The 17,183-nt window shown below is 44.2% G+C and overlaps 1 protein-coding gene across 5 annotated transcripts in view; it reads left to right on the top strand.

Annotated features, from left to right (window-relative positions):
• Positions 1 to 17,183, top strand: part of LOC144679535 (sperm-associated antigen 1-like) — a 503,898-nt gene that overhangs the window by 117,628 nt on the left and 369,087 nt on the right. For 2 of the 5 annotated variants that reach the window (XR_013576361.1, XR_013576360.1), the window contains exon 19: positions 10,906 to 11,469. Coding sequence is in view for 1 of the 5 variants with exons in the window: in XM_078540025.1 (XP_078396151.1) it covers positions 10,906 to 11,034 (129 nt within the window). In the remaining 4 variants the exon portion in view is untranslated. Of the gene's footprint in view, positions 1 to 10,905; positions 12,057 to 17,183 lie in introns of those variants that run through there. The other 3 variants (XR_013576363.1, XR_013576362.1, XM_078540025.1) reach the window with 2 other exon arrangements.

Raw genomic sequence — 17,183 nt, 5'->3', positions numbered from 1 at the left:
TTTTATTGCCTTTGTTAACTGCATTGTTACTTTTATTAATTTGTGTATCTGTACCCCTAGATCCTTTTTTTTTGCAAAAATATACTTTATTCATAAAATATCTTCAACCACATTCCAAACCATTTCAAAAACACCATTACAAGGGTACAATCCGATTCAACTTTTACAAAATGTATCACCAGGTGCATCAGTACAAACAATATTACAATCATTTACAGCCTTTCATTTTGAGCTGCACAGCCCGAGGGGATTTAAACAGTTCCCAGTCCCTCGGTGCACTGTGGCAGAAAGGTCTTAGACAGCGAGCCTTCCCCATTGCACCTTTGTGGCAGCTGCCGCAAGCTTTAGTGCGTCCCTCAGCACGTAGTCCTGGACTTTGGATTGTGCCAGTCCGCAACACTCGGTCGGGGACAACTCTTTGTGCTGGAAGACCAACAAGTTTCGGGCAGACCAAAGCGCATCTTTCACCGAGTTGATGATCCTCCAGCTGCAGTTGATGTTTGTCTCGGTGTGTGTCCCTGGGAACAGCCCGTAGAGCACAGAGTCCTGTGTCACAGAACTGCTCGGGATGAACCTCGACAGCAACCACTGCATCTCTCTCCAGATCTTCTTTGCAAAGGCACAATCCACAAGGAGGTGAACAACGGTCTCTTCCCCACCACAGCCACCTCGAGGGCAACGTGCAGAGGGGGTGAGACTCCTGGCGTGTAGGAAGGATCTGACGGGGAGGGCCTTTCTCACCACCAGCCAAGCCACGTCTTGGTGCTTGTTGGAAAGTTCTGGCGATGAGGCATTCTGCCAAATGACTTTGACAGTCTGCTCGGGGAACCATCCCACAGGATCCACCCTCTCCTTTTCCCTCAGGGCCTCTAAGACGTTACGTGCTGACCACTGCCTGATGGACTTGTGGTCAAAGGTGTTTTTCTGCATAAATTTTTCCACGAGGGACAGGTGGTACGGCACGGTCCAACTACTTGGAGCGTTCCACGGCAGCGTGGCCAGACCCATCCTTCGCAACACCGGGGACAGGTAGAACCTCAGCACATAGTGACACTTGGTGTTTGCATACTGAGGGTCTACACACCGCTTGATGCAGCCACACACGAAGGTGACCATCAGTATGAGGGCGATGTTGGGCACGTTTTTTCCCCCTTTATCTAGAGGCTTGTACATCGCGTCCCTGCGGACATGATCCATTTTTGACCTCCAGATAAAGCGGAAGATGGCTCGAGTGATCGCCACCACGCAGGAGTGTGGAATGGGCCAGACCTGCGCCACGTACAGCAACAACGAGAGTGCCTCACACCTGATGACCAGGTTCTTACCCGCAATGGAGAGGGAGCGTCGCTCCCACATGCCCAGTTTCCTTTTCACCATAGACACTCGCTCCTTCCAGTTTCTAACGCATGCCCTGGTCCCTCCGAAACATATCCCCAGCACCTTCAGGCCATCAGCCCTGACCGTGAAGGGGACAAAGGATCGGTCAGACCAGTTCCCAAAGAACATGGCCTCGCTCTTCCCACGATTTACCTTGGCTCCCGAGGCCAGTTCGAACTGGTCGCAGATGTGGATCAGCCTGCGCACCGACAGCGGGTCCGAGCAGAAGACGGCGACATCATCCATGTACAGGGAGGCTTTTACCTGAGTGCCTCCACTGCCTGGGATCGTCACTCCTCTGATGCCCGGATCCTTCCTGATGGACTCGGCAAAGGGTTCTATGCAACACACAAAAAGAAGAGGCGAGAGAGGACAGCCCTGCCTGACTCCAGATTTAATCGGAAAGCTATCTGTTTCCCACCCATTGATTGAGACTGCGCTACTGATGTTAATGTAGAGCAGTTGGATCCAATTTTGAATTCCCTCCCCAAACCCCATTTTGGAGAGCACATCCACCATGTAGGTGTGCGATATTCTGTCAAAGGCCTTCTCCTGATCCAAGCTGATGAGGCAGGTATCCACACCCCTGTCCTGTACATAGGCAATCGTATCCCTGAGCAGCGCGAGGCTGTCAGAGATCTTCCTGCCTGGCACAGTGCAGGTCTGGTCAGGGTGAATCACCAATTCCAGAGCGGATTTGACCCGATTGGCGATGACCTTGGACAGAATCTTATAGTCCACATTCAACAGTGAAATGGGTCGCCAATTTCTAATTTCCTCCTTTCCCTCCTTGTGCTTGTAGATGAGGGTGATAATGCCTTTCCTCATGGATTCTGACATGCTGCCGGCCAGGAGCATACTCTCGTACACTTCTAGCAGGTCTGGGCCGATCAAGTCCCACAGAGCCGAATACAACTCCGCCGGCAAGCCGTCGCTTCCGGGAGTTTTACTCTTCTCGAAGGACTCAAGGGCCTTAGTCAGTTCATCAGGAGTTAGCGGTTTGTCCAGGCTCTCCCGCGTACTGTCGTCTAAGACCTCCGTGATAGAGGACAGGAAGGACTGGGAGGCCGTGCTGTCCGTGGGCTTCACGTCAAACAATCCGGCATAAAAGGATTTGCTGATCCTCAAAATGTCGGACCGTGATGACTTTACTGAGCCGTCTTCTTCCTTCAGGCTGCTGATCACAGAACTCTCTCTGTGTACCTTTTGGAAGAAGAAACATGAGCACGTCTCATCCTGCTCCACGGAGCGGACTCTGGAACGGAAGATGATCTTGGAGGCCTCCGAGGCAAAGTGCGAGGCTTGCTGGCTCTTCACCTCTTAGAGTTCCTCCTTGACATCGACCCCCATCGACTGCAGCCGGAGCAGATTCTGCATGTTTTTCTGGAGTCGGGACATTTCCCTCTGTTCCTTTCTAGCTTTCTGGGTGCCTTTGAGGATGAAAAACCTCTTGATGTTTCCCTTGATCGCTTCCCACCAGTGTGTCAGGGACTCAAAGAGGGGTTTCACGGTTCTCCAACCTTTGTAATCCCTCTTGTGCTCCTCAATGTTCTCTGGGGTCAGCAGTTGCACATTTAGATTCCATGCCCCCCTGCCCACCCTCAGGTCCTTCTCCAAGTGGCAGTCCGCCAGTAGGAGGCAGTGGTCAGAGAAAAACACCGGCTTGACGTCGGTGGATCTGACTGTGAATGCACGGGACACAAACAGGAAGTCTATCCTGGAACGAATGGACCCGTCTGGCCGCAACCAGGTGTATCTACACTGCGCTCCGTCTGCAGGGTTGCTGAAGATGTCGTGCAGCTTGGCATCTTTAACTGTTTCCATCAGGGATCTGGACGTAGCGTCCAATCAGCTGTCGGCCCTGCTGGATCGTCCAGCCGCATCGATGATGCAGTTGAAGTCACCGCCCAGAATGACCGGCCTGGAGATCGCCAGCAGCAGTGGGAGCTGCTGAAAAACCTCCAGCCGCTCAGCCCCTTGTGACGGGCCATACACGTTAATTAACTGGAGTGGAGTGTTCTTGTACATTACGTCTGCTACGAGGAGGTGCCCGCCCACCACCTCCTTAACCTCGGAGACGGTGAAGTTGCCTCCCCGCAGCAGAATACCCAGGCCGGAGGAACGAGAGTCGTTTCTGCCCGACCAGATCGATGGCCCATGGGACCACCATCGTGACCATTGCCTGTAGGAGCTGAGGTGCGGTATCGCACATTCCTGCAGAAACAACAGGTCAGCTTTGACCTTGGCAGGGTAGTCCAAGGTCGCAACACATCGCGTAGTAGATTTAATGCTACGCACATTTATGGATACAATCTTTAAACCCATTTTAAAGCATTTATTCTCCTACCAAACCCGTTGTCTCTGAGAGTCCCAGACCTTTAGTCTGCTCCTTCATACCCGTAGTGAGCTCAAATTGCTTCACTTTGGATGGGCTGAGGTAGTTCTCCTTGGCAGTGTTCTGCTCAGGTGGCATCTGGGGGTTCGCGTAGAGAGCGGGTTTTGAGATGACATTTGCTGGAGAAGCTTCTCCAAAACTCACCCCCTCTGGGGCGTTGCTGTTCCCGGCTTCCCGGAGCTGGGGTGCGATGATTGCCTCACTGCTGCCAGATTCCTGGGGCTGTGGTGCACTGGCCTCCTCAGGTTGCAGGCAAAGTTGGGGTGCGCTGGTCTCCTTGTTGTCTCCAATGTTCTGGAGCTCGGGTGTCTCGTCCTCCAACTCCCTGGAGCTTTGCCGCTTCTTCTGTCGGTGCCGCCCTGGCACTTCTTCATCCGAAGAGCTGCTGCCTTTGTCATCCATGTCGGATGGGAGACGCCTCTTGCCACTTGTCTGGGAAGTGGCTTTGCTTCTTCTTCGCTCCTTCTTCCTTTTGGCTCTCCTCACCGTCTGCCACTCCCCCTGCTGCTTTTCCACTGCTGCCTCCTCCTCCATTGATTCACTGTCCTGAGGACTGGGAGGTTCAGGGGGTAGTGCTGTTGATTTGCTATCTGTTGCCTCAATCTCTTCCTCCACCTTGTCTCTCTCTGTGTCCTCCTTTGTCCCGTTGAGCTCCCTGGGGGCCTTGGTGGTTGGAGTGACACGAAGCATTTCTTCTGTTTCCCCTTCGTTGGCTTTGGCTGCCTGTGCGTAAGTACGGCAGCGTTTGGGCAGGTCCTGTAGAGGTGACTTGCCTCGCCACACAGGTTGCAGCACTTAGCCTGTTTGCAGTCTTTTGTCTGGTGCCCTTCCTGTTTGCAGATCTTGCAGAGGGAGGCGCTGCAGTTGGCCGCCACATGACCAGCCTTGCCGCATGAGCGACAATGCTTGGGTTGCCCAGCGTAGACCAGGTAGCCACGGTTTCCCCCGATAGCAAATCTGGAAGGAGGGTGGAAAATGGCTCCCTTACCGTCGGTCTTTAGCGTGACCTTAAACTGGCGTTTGCCTGTCCAGATCCCCAAGTCGTCTCGAATCTCGGTGCCGCTCCCCACCTTATCGAAGTACCTGGTGAGGAAGGTGACCACGTCGGCGACAGGGACGAAGGGGTTGTACAGATGCACCATCACCACACGGTCCCATTGCAACGGCAGAGCAAAGAGCGGCTCCGCCGTCAGGATCTTCATCTCCGGCAGGTCTCTCTTCTCCTCGAACACCCTCAGGAGCTGGACACAGTCTGCCACCCGCTTGAACGTTGCGTCGAAAAATCCAGCGTTGGGGAAGTCCTGCAGGGTGAAGATCTCCGGAGCTTCAAAGCCGCACGCCTTCAACAGGATCCTCCTGGCGAAGAAGGCCCGATCCATAGGTGATCCTCCTTCGCTGTCCTTCACCGTGACTCGGATGGTGTTAGATAACCCATGGTATGGGTTTCGATTGGTTATAGCCTTTGCTTCCCGACCTTGCCTTGGCAGAACCATGATCATGGTGTCTCCCCCTAGATCCCTTTGCTCCTCTGCCCCATTTAGGCTCTACTTTTCCAAGTAGTAAGGTGGACTCCTTATTCCTCCTAACAAAACATACACCTCACACTTATCTTAATTAAAATTCCTTTATCAATTGCATGCCCATTCTGAAAGTTTATTAATGTCTCCTTGTATTATGTTGCAGTCTTCCTCAATATAAACTTTATTCCCAATGTCTGCAAATTTTGGTATTTTATTTTCAGCTCCTGAATCCAAATAATTTATGCAAATGGTGAACAACAGCAGTCCCAGCACTTGTAACACCACTTCTCATTCTCCAGTAGTCTGAGTGATTACCTTTAACCTGCACTCTTTGTAGCCATTTTGCTATCCATTCTGCCACTTGACCCCATACTTCACGTGCTCTGACCTTAATCACAAGCTTACAATGTGGTAATTTATTGAAAGCCTTTTGAAAATCCAAGAAGTCTATACCTACTATATTACCCTATAGTCTACTCTTTCTAGTTACTTCTTCAAAGAATTCAATAAGGCTCATCAAGCATGACCTTCCCTTTTGAAAACACTGCTGACTGTTCTTCATTATATTTTCAGTTCCTAAATGTTTGCCAAAATCTTTGAGTAAAAATTTATCTTTCCTATTGCTGATGTTCAACTAACTGGTCTATAGCTTCCTGGATTTGTTGTACCTCCCTTTTTAAATATAGAAATAGTATTAGATGTCTACAAGTCGTCCAGCACCACTGCCTTTTCTGTTGAAGTTTTATTATATTTTACATACACAAATATGGGAGGCCAGTTAGCTCAGTTGGCTAAATGACTGTGGTTCAGATTAATGCCAACAGCACAGAATTCAATCCCCTTTCCGGTGGAAATAGACAAGCCCTATTTGTAGTAAAAAAATCATGGCATTTTGCTGCGGTTCGTCTTCAGCAGAGAACTCGAAGATATACATATACTGTCTGCTATCTCATATGTAGCTTCTTATAATATGTGCAGATGTAATTTATCTAGAGAAGAGCTTTTATCCACTAAATCTGTCTAGCTTATCTCCCCTCTTTCTGTTTTAACTCTCTTGGACATTTTTTTGTTCTGTTCTCCAAATATCATGCCCATCTCATTAATCTTCCTGTTACATTATGAGGCAAATTAATTATACAGTATTTCTGCCATTTCATTGTCATTGAGCAGGCTCAAAGGGCCAAATGGCTTACTCCTGCACCTTTTCCTTATGGTCTTATAATATTTACCTATGAGTTTGTCTTGTGCATTCCTTAGTGGCTCTAATCCTATCCTGATTTTCCTTTTGTTATTTATATTTCTGAAGAACACTTTACTGTTTCTATGCATTTTCTTTAATAACATTATTTATAGTTCCTCTTTGCCTTCTTAATTGTTTCTGACTTCTTTCTTAATCTCTTTGTATTTCCTTTTGTCACCCTCTCATTTATTGTCCATGTACTTGTGTATGCCATTTTCTTTAGCTTCAATTTTGTCCTGATGTGTGTCTCTTTTCATGATGTTTCATTATGGGATAGTTTGTTCTTGCTTTTTTATTATCCTGAACTCTGTTGATCATCTTTTTAAATATTTTCCACTGCTATTCTATTTCATTGTTAATATTTTTTCCGGTTTAACTTCCACAGATCAGTTTCAACCCTTCAGAGTTCGTTTTTTTCCCTCCAAACCTGTCACTTTGATCTTTGTCTTAGTTATGTCTTAATTATTATCTTAAACCTTGTGAAGGTTTTTTTTATTCGTTCATGGGATGTGGGCATCGCCAGCATTTAACCTATCCCTAATTGCCCTTGAGAAGGTGGTGGTGTGCTGCCTTCTTGAACCGTTGCAATCCATGTGTTGCAGGAATACCCACAGCGGTGTTAGGGAGGGATTTCCAGGATTTTGATCTAGCGGCAGTGAAGGGACGGAGATGTAGTTCCAAGTCAGGTACGTGACTTGGAGGGGAAAATGCAGGTGGTGGTGTTCATATGCATCTGCTGCCCTTGTTCTTCTAAATGGTAGTGGGTTTGGAAGGTGCTGTCAAAGGAGCCTTGGTGAGTTGCTGCAATGCATCTTGTAGATGGTACACATTGCTGCCACTGGGCGTCAATGGTGGAGGGAGTAAATGTTGAAGGTGGTGAAGGGGTGCCAGTCAAGATGGCTGCTTTGTCCTGGATGGTGTCAAGCTTCTCGAGTGTTGTTGGAGCTGCACTCATCCAAGCAAGTGGAGAGTGTTCCATCACACTCCTGACTTGTGCTTTATAGATAGTGGACAGGCTTTGGGGAGTCAGTAGGTGAGTTACTCCCTGCAGAATTCCCAGACTGTGTCCTGCTCTTGTAGCCACAGTATTTATATGGCTGGTCCAGTTCAGTTCTGGTCAATGGTAACCCCCAGGAAATTGATAATGGGGGATTCAGCAGTGGTAATGCCATTGAACGTCAAGGGGTGATGGTTAGATTCTCTCTTGTTGGAGATGGCCGCTGCCTGGCACTTGTGTGGCATGAATGTTACTTGCCACAAGTTGTGATTGCTACTGCCTAGATCTTACCCTATGCTTACTTCTCTCATCTATTCTGGTTCATTTCCCATTACTAGATCTGGCATTGATTCCCCTTTTGTTGGGCTTCTTACTTAGTGGGTAAAAGATGAGTTTTTCACATACTGTTAAACCTCCATTCACTTTTCCCCTTTCACTAACTTCTTGGCTAGTTTATTTGGGGGTCATTGAAATCTCCCATGGTTGTTAAACCATGTTTATCTTTAAAAGAAACAGAAAACAGAGATATTTCTTCAGTTTGCATTTCTAATAAAGTGTGACGTTTATGGTTCTTTTACATCTCCGTCTGGTATTGCTTGAGGACCAAGGGACAGAGGCCCAGAATATGTTTTTTTTAATGGGATGTGGTAAATGAGCGTTTGTTGCTCATCCTTCATTGCCTGTGATTTTGCTAGGCCATTTCAGAGAGCTGTCAAGAGTCAACCACATTGCTGTGGGTTGGAAGCCACATTTAGGCCATATAGGTAAGGATGGCAGATATCCTTTCCTAAAGGGTATTAGTGTTCTGAAAGGCATTTTTTAAATGACAATTGATGATAGTTTCACGAAACTAGTTTTCAATTCCAGGTTTTATTAATTGAATTTAAATTCCACCAGCTGCCATGATGGGATTTGAACCCTTGTTCCCAGAGCATTAGCCTGGGCCTCTGGCTAATGTCCAGTGACATTACCACTGTGCCACCATCTCCCCATTAAGTAATAGTAAGTAACTTAGTAAGTTACACACACCAATAATTTGTTTAATGCTCTGTCCAACGGAGTAACCACTGTTAGTTGATAAACTACTCCCACCAGCATTTTCTGACTCTTGCTGTTCCTAGTCTCCACCCATACTGATTCTACTTCATGATCTTCTGAGCCAAGATCCTTCCTCACTAATGTCCTTATGTCATCCTTCACTCTCAGGGCTACCCTCCCTCTTTGCCAATCTGTCTTTTCACAACTATTGTGTACCCTGCAATATTTATTTCCCAATCTTTGTAGTGGCAACTAGATCTAAACCATTTATTTTGCTTTATGATACTAGTTCATCTCTCTTTATTTGAATGCGCAAAGCATCCACAATAAGAGCCTTTAATTTCATTTTTTTTTACTACTTTTCCCTTATTGGACGAATATTCGCTGATGCACAATTACTGTTAAACTCCTTCACTTCCTGTCTCACTACACTGTTTTGTTGTGTCAACTTTTCTCTTTGGATTTCTAAATTGCCCTTCACCCGAACCCTCCCCCTTCTCTGTTAGTTCCTTGTTATACGATTTGCTGGCCCCAGCCCAATTTAATTAGAGCCTATCCGAACAGAACAGGTCTCTTTTTCCTGAGAGTGTCCCATGAATCGAAATCTCTTCCTTCACCTGACCCTTTGAGCCTCATTTTTAATTCTCGAATCTGCTTGACCCCTATGCCAATTGCCACATGGCATCAATCCAGAGATGATACCTTTTATGTTCTGTTTTAAATTGGAACCTAAGGCTTCAACCTTGCTTCAGTGGAACATCATTCCTAGTTCTACCTATGTTGTTGATTCCTACGTGGAGCACAACGACTGGATCCTCCCTCTCCCACTCCAAGTTCATCTCCAGCTGTGAGAAAATGACCTTAACCCTGGCACTGGGCAAACAACACAATCTTCAGAGCTCCCAGTATTGGCTACAGCGAACAGTGTCCATCCCCTTAACTATACTGTCCCCTATCACTGCCATGTTTCTTTTCGCTCCCCCCATGGTGCCAGTTTGCTCATCCACTCTGCAGTCCTTCTCATCCATGTAGGTGACAAGCATCTCGTCCCTAAAGAAGAACCTTGAGATACTTCTGCTGTTTGGCCCTATGTAAATGAAGTGCTGCCACTGACCTAACAATCTCCAGGGGAGGTTAACTGCTGGGATCACTGTCAGTCTTACTTCAGGCCAAAACTAAAGCCTGAATATCATTCCCATATATCCTTTTTTTTGAAGTAAGCACATTTACTCAGGTGATGTTGTTTATCAATAAAATAACAATTTGCATTTCTATAGATCCCATGTACTGAGAGGCATCTAACAGCACTTTACGGAACAGTGGATAATTAGTAGATGCTGAATAGAAAGGAGAGGAATAAGAGAGCAATCTGGAGAAGATGGAAGTAAAGTTTAGAAGAAGGTGTTTAGAACTCTTTCGAAGTCAGGGAGCAAGGGAAATGTATTGCGAGTGAGTTGCAGAGAGCAGGGTCTTAGTGACTGAAGGAAACTCTTTCGAATTATCAACAGTCACAGATTGCAACCCTTTCGAGTACAATCACAGTTCTTGGTTTCCGGGAGTGGGACATGAACCCACAACCCTCTGATTCAAAGGCGAGGGTGCTATGAACTGAGCCACAGCTGACACCACTAGTGGAGCTAAGTGGGGAATGAGAGCAAGGACAACTGGTTGGAGGAAAATACAGTAATAGGCAATAGGGGACGAGCAGTTGCCTCTAGTCTCAACCTGCAGCCTGGAGTATCACGCCTGCTCCACATTAGGAGAAAGGTAATGTTTTACTTACCTTTTGGTGGCAGCCTTTAGTGGTCCCATTAGTCCCAAGAAAATTGACTGCAACAAACAGGCTGCAAACTGGAATCAGTCGATCCAGTTTTTCAAAGGGGCCTGAAGCAAATGTTGGAGCCTCCATCTGCAAAGGTGAAGGAACTAACAGTTTCTGGTGGGCACTCTGGATGACTCTGGGGCACACTAACCAATTTGACATGTAACTCTCTCCTGGTGTGGACTGAGCATTTGGATCCTTCAGTTCCTGTTTTTCGCCCAAAAAATAAAGCAGCGTTGTACAATCCAATTTCTAGGCCATAGATTAACAGATTGACACAACACCTTATAGATGTTAATATCTAAAGCATGTCTGAAAAATTGTGACAAGGTGCACTTTACACAAAAACATTTTATAAATCATATTCAATCTTAAAACTGAGTCCACAAAATTACATGCTGTGCCAGATGCACAACTTCATGAAACTAGCTTGCAGAAGATATTAGAACAATTATTAACAAATTGTGCTTTGAATTTTATATGCCTACAGACTAACTGAATTTTGTTTTTGTGCAGATGGTGTCAGTGCTTGTAGGTAAAGAAAGGGAACAAGTGCAACAACTCTTCAACTGTCTGTTAGAGATGAAGAACGATGACTTCACCTCTGAAGATGTACAGAATCTAGCAAGAAACTATGATATATAATTTTAATTATTTGGCAGGAATCACAAGCTTAATACACAGTATGTGTAACTCAGGAGGTTTAGAACTTTGAAAATTGTATGGCTTATGCTGCATACTTTATTTTGACTTATTTCTTCCTCAAAACTAACAAATGTGTGATGACCAAGAAGTTATATTGCTAATCTTTCACTCAAGTACCTTGTTCTTCCCCCTCAAAATTAATTTACAATTACCAGTTTCATAAAAGTCCATGCATATAAAACCGTTAAAACAATGATCAGTTTTATTTGTTAGACTGTGTTGGTTTACTGAAAGGGGCATCGCATCACTTTCATTGTTGTGACCTCAGCCCCCAAAAATAAACTAGCAAGACTTGTTAATTCCTCATATGAAAGCAAAATCCTGCAGATGCTAAAAATCTGAAATAACAGAAAACGCTGGAAATACCTAAGTCAGGTATCCCTACGCAGTTGGCCTGACATGCTGAATATTTCCAGCATTTTGTTATTATTTCTGTCAATTCATGTTGAACATAATTCTTGGTGTACTCCCACTGGTGGCACTAAGGCAATAAACATTTATTTTCTGTTGTTTATGTTATTACTTCAATTCTGTTCTACCTCTAGAAATATCATCTGGTATTTTAGTTTTAGATTTTTACAAAGCTCCAAGTATCAAAATAGGTAGTACCGGTAATATTTTTAACCTCTGAAGTACTTACACTCTAATTAGTACGAAATTAGAATGCAGTAGCCTTTGTTTATGGATTGCCTGGTCAAGACTGTTAACTGCCCTGTTAACGAACAGGAATTAAGCTAAACAAGGATACTTATTAAGAAACCTTCAACTTTGAATGTAAAAAGCAGTTATTCAGAATGCAGTAAATTTGTGCAGATTATTTTACTGCTATACTATTGAAAATGTTGTGCGGTGTCTGATAACTTTATGCTCTGTAATGCAATCTCACAGTTAAGGTCAGGGAAATGCAGAAATTGCTTCAGCCTGTTATGTTTATGCACTGAAATAATAAACTATTATTATTGTATCGATTCCTTCTACTTCTGTCCCAGGGAATTTCTGCTGATAAAATGGTAATTTTGCAAGATGGTGTTCCCATTATAGAGCCTTGCTCACCAGGAGCCTTGTTTCATAAATTGTAACCTTTGATGCCAACTGGTGTAACCCATTGTGATTAAAAGGGAGTTCTTCACATAACCACCATCAGATCTGGCCTTTCAATTTTTAAAAAATGTGGTCCTTTAACAATTATAATTTGTGGGAGTCTATTCATCCACCATTGCTCTTCCTTGTACCTACTCTAGCCATTACATATAAACACATCTATGGTTAACATGAAAATGGAAAAACAAATTGGTTTAAGATGTGTAGTTATTTCCTGATGGTGAAATACAAAGTTACAAAATATCTACAGATTCTTAGGTAATGATTTACTGATCTCAGCCCTGCTGCAAATGCAATTTGGTATAGGGAGCAAGCAAATTTTTTTTTGAAAAGGGGAAGTGAGTGAGCTGTCCTACTGACAAAAACTGTGGCTCAAGAGTTGTCGAGAGAAAGTAACTAGAAATAGAAAGAAAATATGCACCTTTCTTCTATCTAATGTCAGCATGTACCAATGGTTATCTGTGACCAGTTTAATCATATAATCAAACTGGTTTCAGGTACCTTTGGATGGACAAAAGTAATACTCCAGCTTTGTGAATGGTGGGAGAAAAATCCCTCCGAAGGAAAAGGGTAGACATCTTGCAAAACTATTCACTTTTTATTCATGCAGTTGCTAACCTCTAGTTGGACTGTTAAGTATCCTAGTTTAATGGTTATGTTATTACATTGCCTTAGCTGAAGTTCTAGTTTCCTATCAGTTTCTTGTAGACATCCCAGTAAAAAAAATGACTAATTTAATTTTGCCAACCTAGTGATGTGTGAAAAACTACCTCAAATGGAAAAGTTAAGCAAAGGCTTCAAAGCATTCCTATGTGAAAAGGAAGCTTGGAGTTTGTTTTGAAAACCCATTAAAGGCAAGAGCGGATGTGAAACTTCTGAAGCTGTGTTTAGTTAATTTGAGGAAAAACAACATTGTGAATTGTAGGATGCACTTTATTTGGTGTTTACTTTTCGGTGCTGTTTTCATTTGTGTAAAAAAGAACTTAACTGTACTTCACTCAGTAAACAAGGAGGAAAATCTCAAACATATTGTTCAAGATAGTTGAACTGCAGAGACTTGTTCACTCAGATGGGAGCATTTCTGTGCATTGAGCAAAAACAGCTAGGGCCAAGACTTGAGAACTAATTACAGGCCAATTAACCTGACCTCAGTCGTTGGTAAGATTTTAGAGTCCATTATTAAGGATGAGATTTCAGAATACTTGGAAGTGCATGGTAAAATCAGGCAAAGTCAGCATGGTTTCATCAAGGGGAGGTTATGCCTGACAAATCTGTTAGAATTCTTTTGAGGAGTTAGCAAGCAGGTTAGACAAAGGAGAGCCAATGGATATTATCTACTTGAACTTCCAGAAGGCCTTTGACAAGGGTCAATGTTCGGACCACAACTTTTCACTTTACACATAAATGATCTAGATGGCTAAGTTTGCAGATGATACAAAGATAGGTGGAGGGACAGGTAGTATTGAGGAGGCAGGGAGGCTGCAGAAGGATTTAGACAGGTTAGGAGAATGGGCAAAGAAGTGGCAGATGGAATTCAATGTGGGGAAGTGTGAGGTCATGCACTTTGGTGGGACAAATAGAGGCATAGACTATTTTCTAAATGGGGAGAGAATTCAGAAATCTGGAGTGCAAAGGGACTTGGGAGTCCTAGTCCAGGATTCTCTTAAGGTTAACTTGCAGGTTGAGTCGGTAGTTAGGAAGGCAAATGCAATGTTGGCATTTATTTCGAGAGGACTAGAATATAAAAGCAGGGATGTGCTGCTGTGGCTTTATAGGGTTCTAGTCAGACCACATTTAGAATATTGAGAGCAATTTTGGGCCCTGTATCTCAGGAAGGATGTGCTGGCCCTGGAGAGGGTCAGAGGAGGTTCATGAGAATGATCCCAGGAATGCAAGGCTTAACATATGAGGAACGTTTGAGGACTCTGGGTCTATACTCGATGGAGTTTAGAAGGATGAGGGGGGATCTGATTGAAACTTACAGAATACTGAAAGGCCTGGATAGAGTGGACGTGGGGAAGATGTTTCCATTAGTAGGAGAGACTAGGACCCGAGGGCACAGCCTCAGAGTAAAGGGAAGACCTTTTAGAACAGAGATGAGGAGAAACTTCTTTAGCCAGAGAGTGGTGAATCTATGGAATTCATTGCTACAGAAGGCTGTGGAGACCAGCTCATTGAGTGTATTTAAGACCGAGATAGATAAGTTCTTGATTGGTAAGGGGATCAAAGGTTACGGGGAGAAGGCGGGAGAATGTGGTTGAGAAACTTATCAGCCATGATTGAATGGCAGTGTAGACTCGATGGGCCAAATGGCCTAATTTCTGCTCCTAGGTCTTATGGTCCACTTCCTCATCTTCACCACTACCTCCCTAGACCTGCAAATTTCTCCTTTAAGTATGTATCCAGTCTGTTTTGTAAGTCAATTAAATCTGCTTTCATCACCCTTTAACTAATGCATTCTAGATCATAAAACTTGATGCGCAGCAAGATGTACTATTGCCCACGACTCCCCACCCCAAACCTGTATTCTTTGCCAGTTAACACTCTTGCTAGTCCAACCAGTTTTTGTCCATCTACCATATCAAAATCCCTCATTAATTTGGAACACCTCCATTAAATCTCCTTTCCCTGCTCTGAGAACAATATCAACTTTTCTAGTCTCCCCACATAACTGAAGTCCCTCATCCTTGGTACCATTCCAATAAATCTCTTTTGCATCCTCTAAGCACTTTGCATGCTTCAAAGTGTGGTAGCCAGAATTGAACTCAATACTCCAGCTGAGGCTTAACCAATGATTTATAAATGTTTATCACAATTTCCTTGGTTTCAACTCATATCCCTCTATTTATAAGTACAAGGGTACAGCAGTACAGTGGTTACCTGACTAGATAGACCAGTAATCCAGAGGCCTAGACAAATGGTCTAGCTGGGGAATTGAAATTCAGTAAATTAAAATAAATCTCAAATAAAAAGTTGAGTTTTACTGAATACAGCAAAGAGCTGGGCCCCAACAATAAAACAGCTACAGACCTAGCAGTGTCTCTACCCAAGCTGGACAACTACAACACTGGCATCTACCCAACAAAGTGTAAAATTGCCCAACTATGTCCAATCCACAAAAAGCAGAACAAATCCAATCTGGCCAATTACTATGCCAAATCTCAATCATCAACAGTGATGGAAGGGGTCATCGACAATGTAACCAAGCAGCACTTACCAATAACCTGCCCACTGATGTTTAGTTTGGGTTCCACTGGATGGTGTCATAACTCACAAAGGGAGGAGGATGTGGTTGTTGGAGATCAATCCCAGCCCTATGACATCACTGGCAGAGTTCCTCAGGGTCCTAGGCCCAATCATTCAGTTGCTTTATCAAATAACCTTCACTCCATCATAAGAAATATTCCTTTTAAAATTAAATTGTTGCATGGCTAGTTTCTTCAGTCCTTTTAAGTTTTCTTGCGTGGCCACACATGTATTATTCATCGCAGAACAAAGCCTGCATTGTACCTTCCAGACCACCGTACAGCTAATGGGAACATTGATCATAAGGTCAGAAGGGAGGATGCCCACTGATGATTGCAGAGTGTTCATTTTTCTTTGAAATTTCTCAATGAAGCAGTTCATGCCTGCATGCTGCAAACCCAGACTTTTGGGTCAATAAGTGGCAAGTAATGTATGTGCCACAAAAGTTAGGGGTGATAACCATATCCATTGAGAACCTAACTGCCTCCTCCTTGACTTTCAACAGCATTACTATCGTCAAATACCCAACAATCAACATCCTGGAGGTCAAGACTGACCATAAACATAATTGGCCCAGTCACAAATACTGAGGCTGCAGAGTGGGTTAGAGACTGGGGACTCTTGTGGTGAGTGACTCACTGGTGACTACATGCATGCTAAACAGATGCAGCATGCTACAGACAAAGCAATCCAACAAGCAACAGATCAGTTCAAAACGACTCGAAACGTTAACCGTATTCCTCTCCACAGATGCTGCCAGAACTGCTGAGATTTTCCATGTATTTTTGTTTTTGTTTCGGATTTCCAGCATCCGCAGTATTTTGCTTTTATCTTAGATCAGTTCAAACCTCTGTTCCCAAAGCCTATCCACCATCTATCTACAAGGCACGAGTCAGTGATGGAATACTTCCACCTTCCCTAGATGAATGCAGCTCCAACAATTGAAGCTCAATACCATCCAAAACAAAGCAATCTACTTGATCAGCACCCAATCCGTCACCTTAAACTTCCACTTTCTTCACCACTGGCACACTGTGGTAGCCATGTGCATCATCTACAAGATGCACTGCAGCAAACTCACCAAAGGTTTCTGCAACAGCACCCCCTAAACCTACAACCTCTACCACCTAGAAGGATAATGGGCAGCAGACATATGGGAACACTACCACCTCCAAGTTCCTCACCATCCTGACTTGGAATCACCATTCCATCATCACTGGGTCAAAATCCAAGAACTCCCTACCAAACATAGACTGCAGTGGTTTAAAGGCAATGGCTCACCAGTGGCTTCTGAAGAGAAACTATGGATGGACAATAAATGCTTATTTTGCCAGCATCCTGTGAATGAATAAATAAAGCTAAGGATCCCATTTGATCTAACAGCCTTATTAACTTGTCCTGCCAACTTCCAAAGATTTCTGTGTATTTGTGAACTCATGTTTTTCCTTCCCTGCCCCAACCCATGCAAAATGTAATCAACATGAAGTTGAAAAATTGGTTAAGTTTGAAAAACTTCGTCAAGTTTTTAGGAAAGACATTTAGTAATTAAATGCAGGGTTTTGCAATGTATTACCAAGAGAGAACAAAGTGTGCAAGTACATTTCCAGAAGCTAGATGAAGTGGGAGTTTCAAAAAGATTTTATTTGCACTATTTTCCCAACCCCTTCCTTCCAAACTCGAACAATGGCTTGTAGTTGAATTTGAAGAAAAATGGATGAATTCTGAAAATTTTCAAATTGTCA

The sequence above is a fragment of the Cetorhinus maximus genome, chromosome 4 (assembly GCF_964194155.1).
Source record: "Cetorhinus maximus chromosome 4, sCetMax3.hap1.1, whole genome shotgun sequence".
In the NCBI taxonomy this organism is placed as follows: Eukaryota; Metazoa; Chordata; class Chondrichthyes; order Lamniformes; family Cetorhinidae; genus Cetorhinus; species Cetorhinus maximus.
Note: the sequence above shows the minus strand (reverse complement) of the source record. Positions and strands in the feature narration are given on the sequence as shown.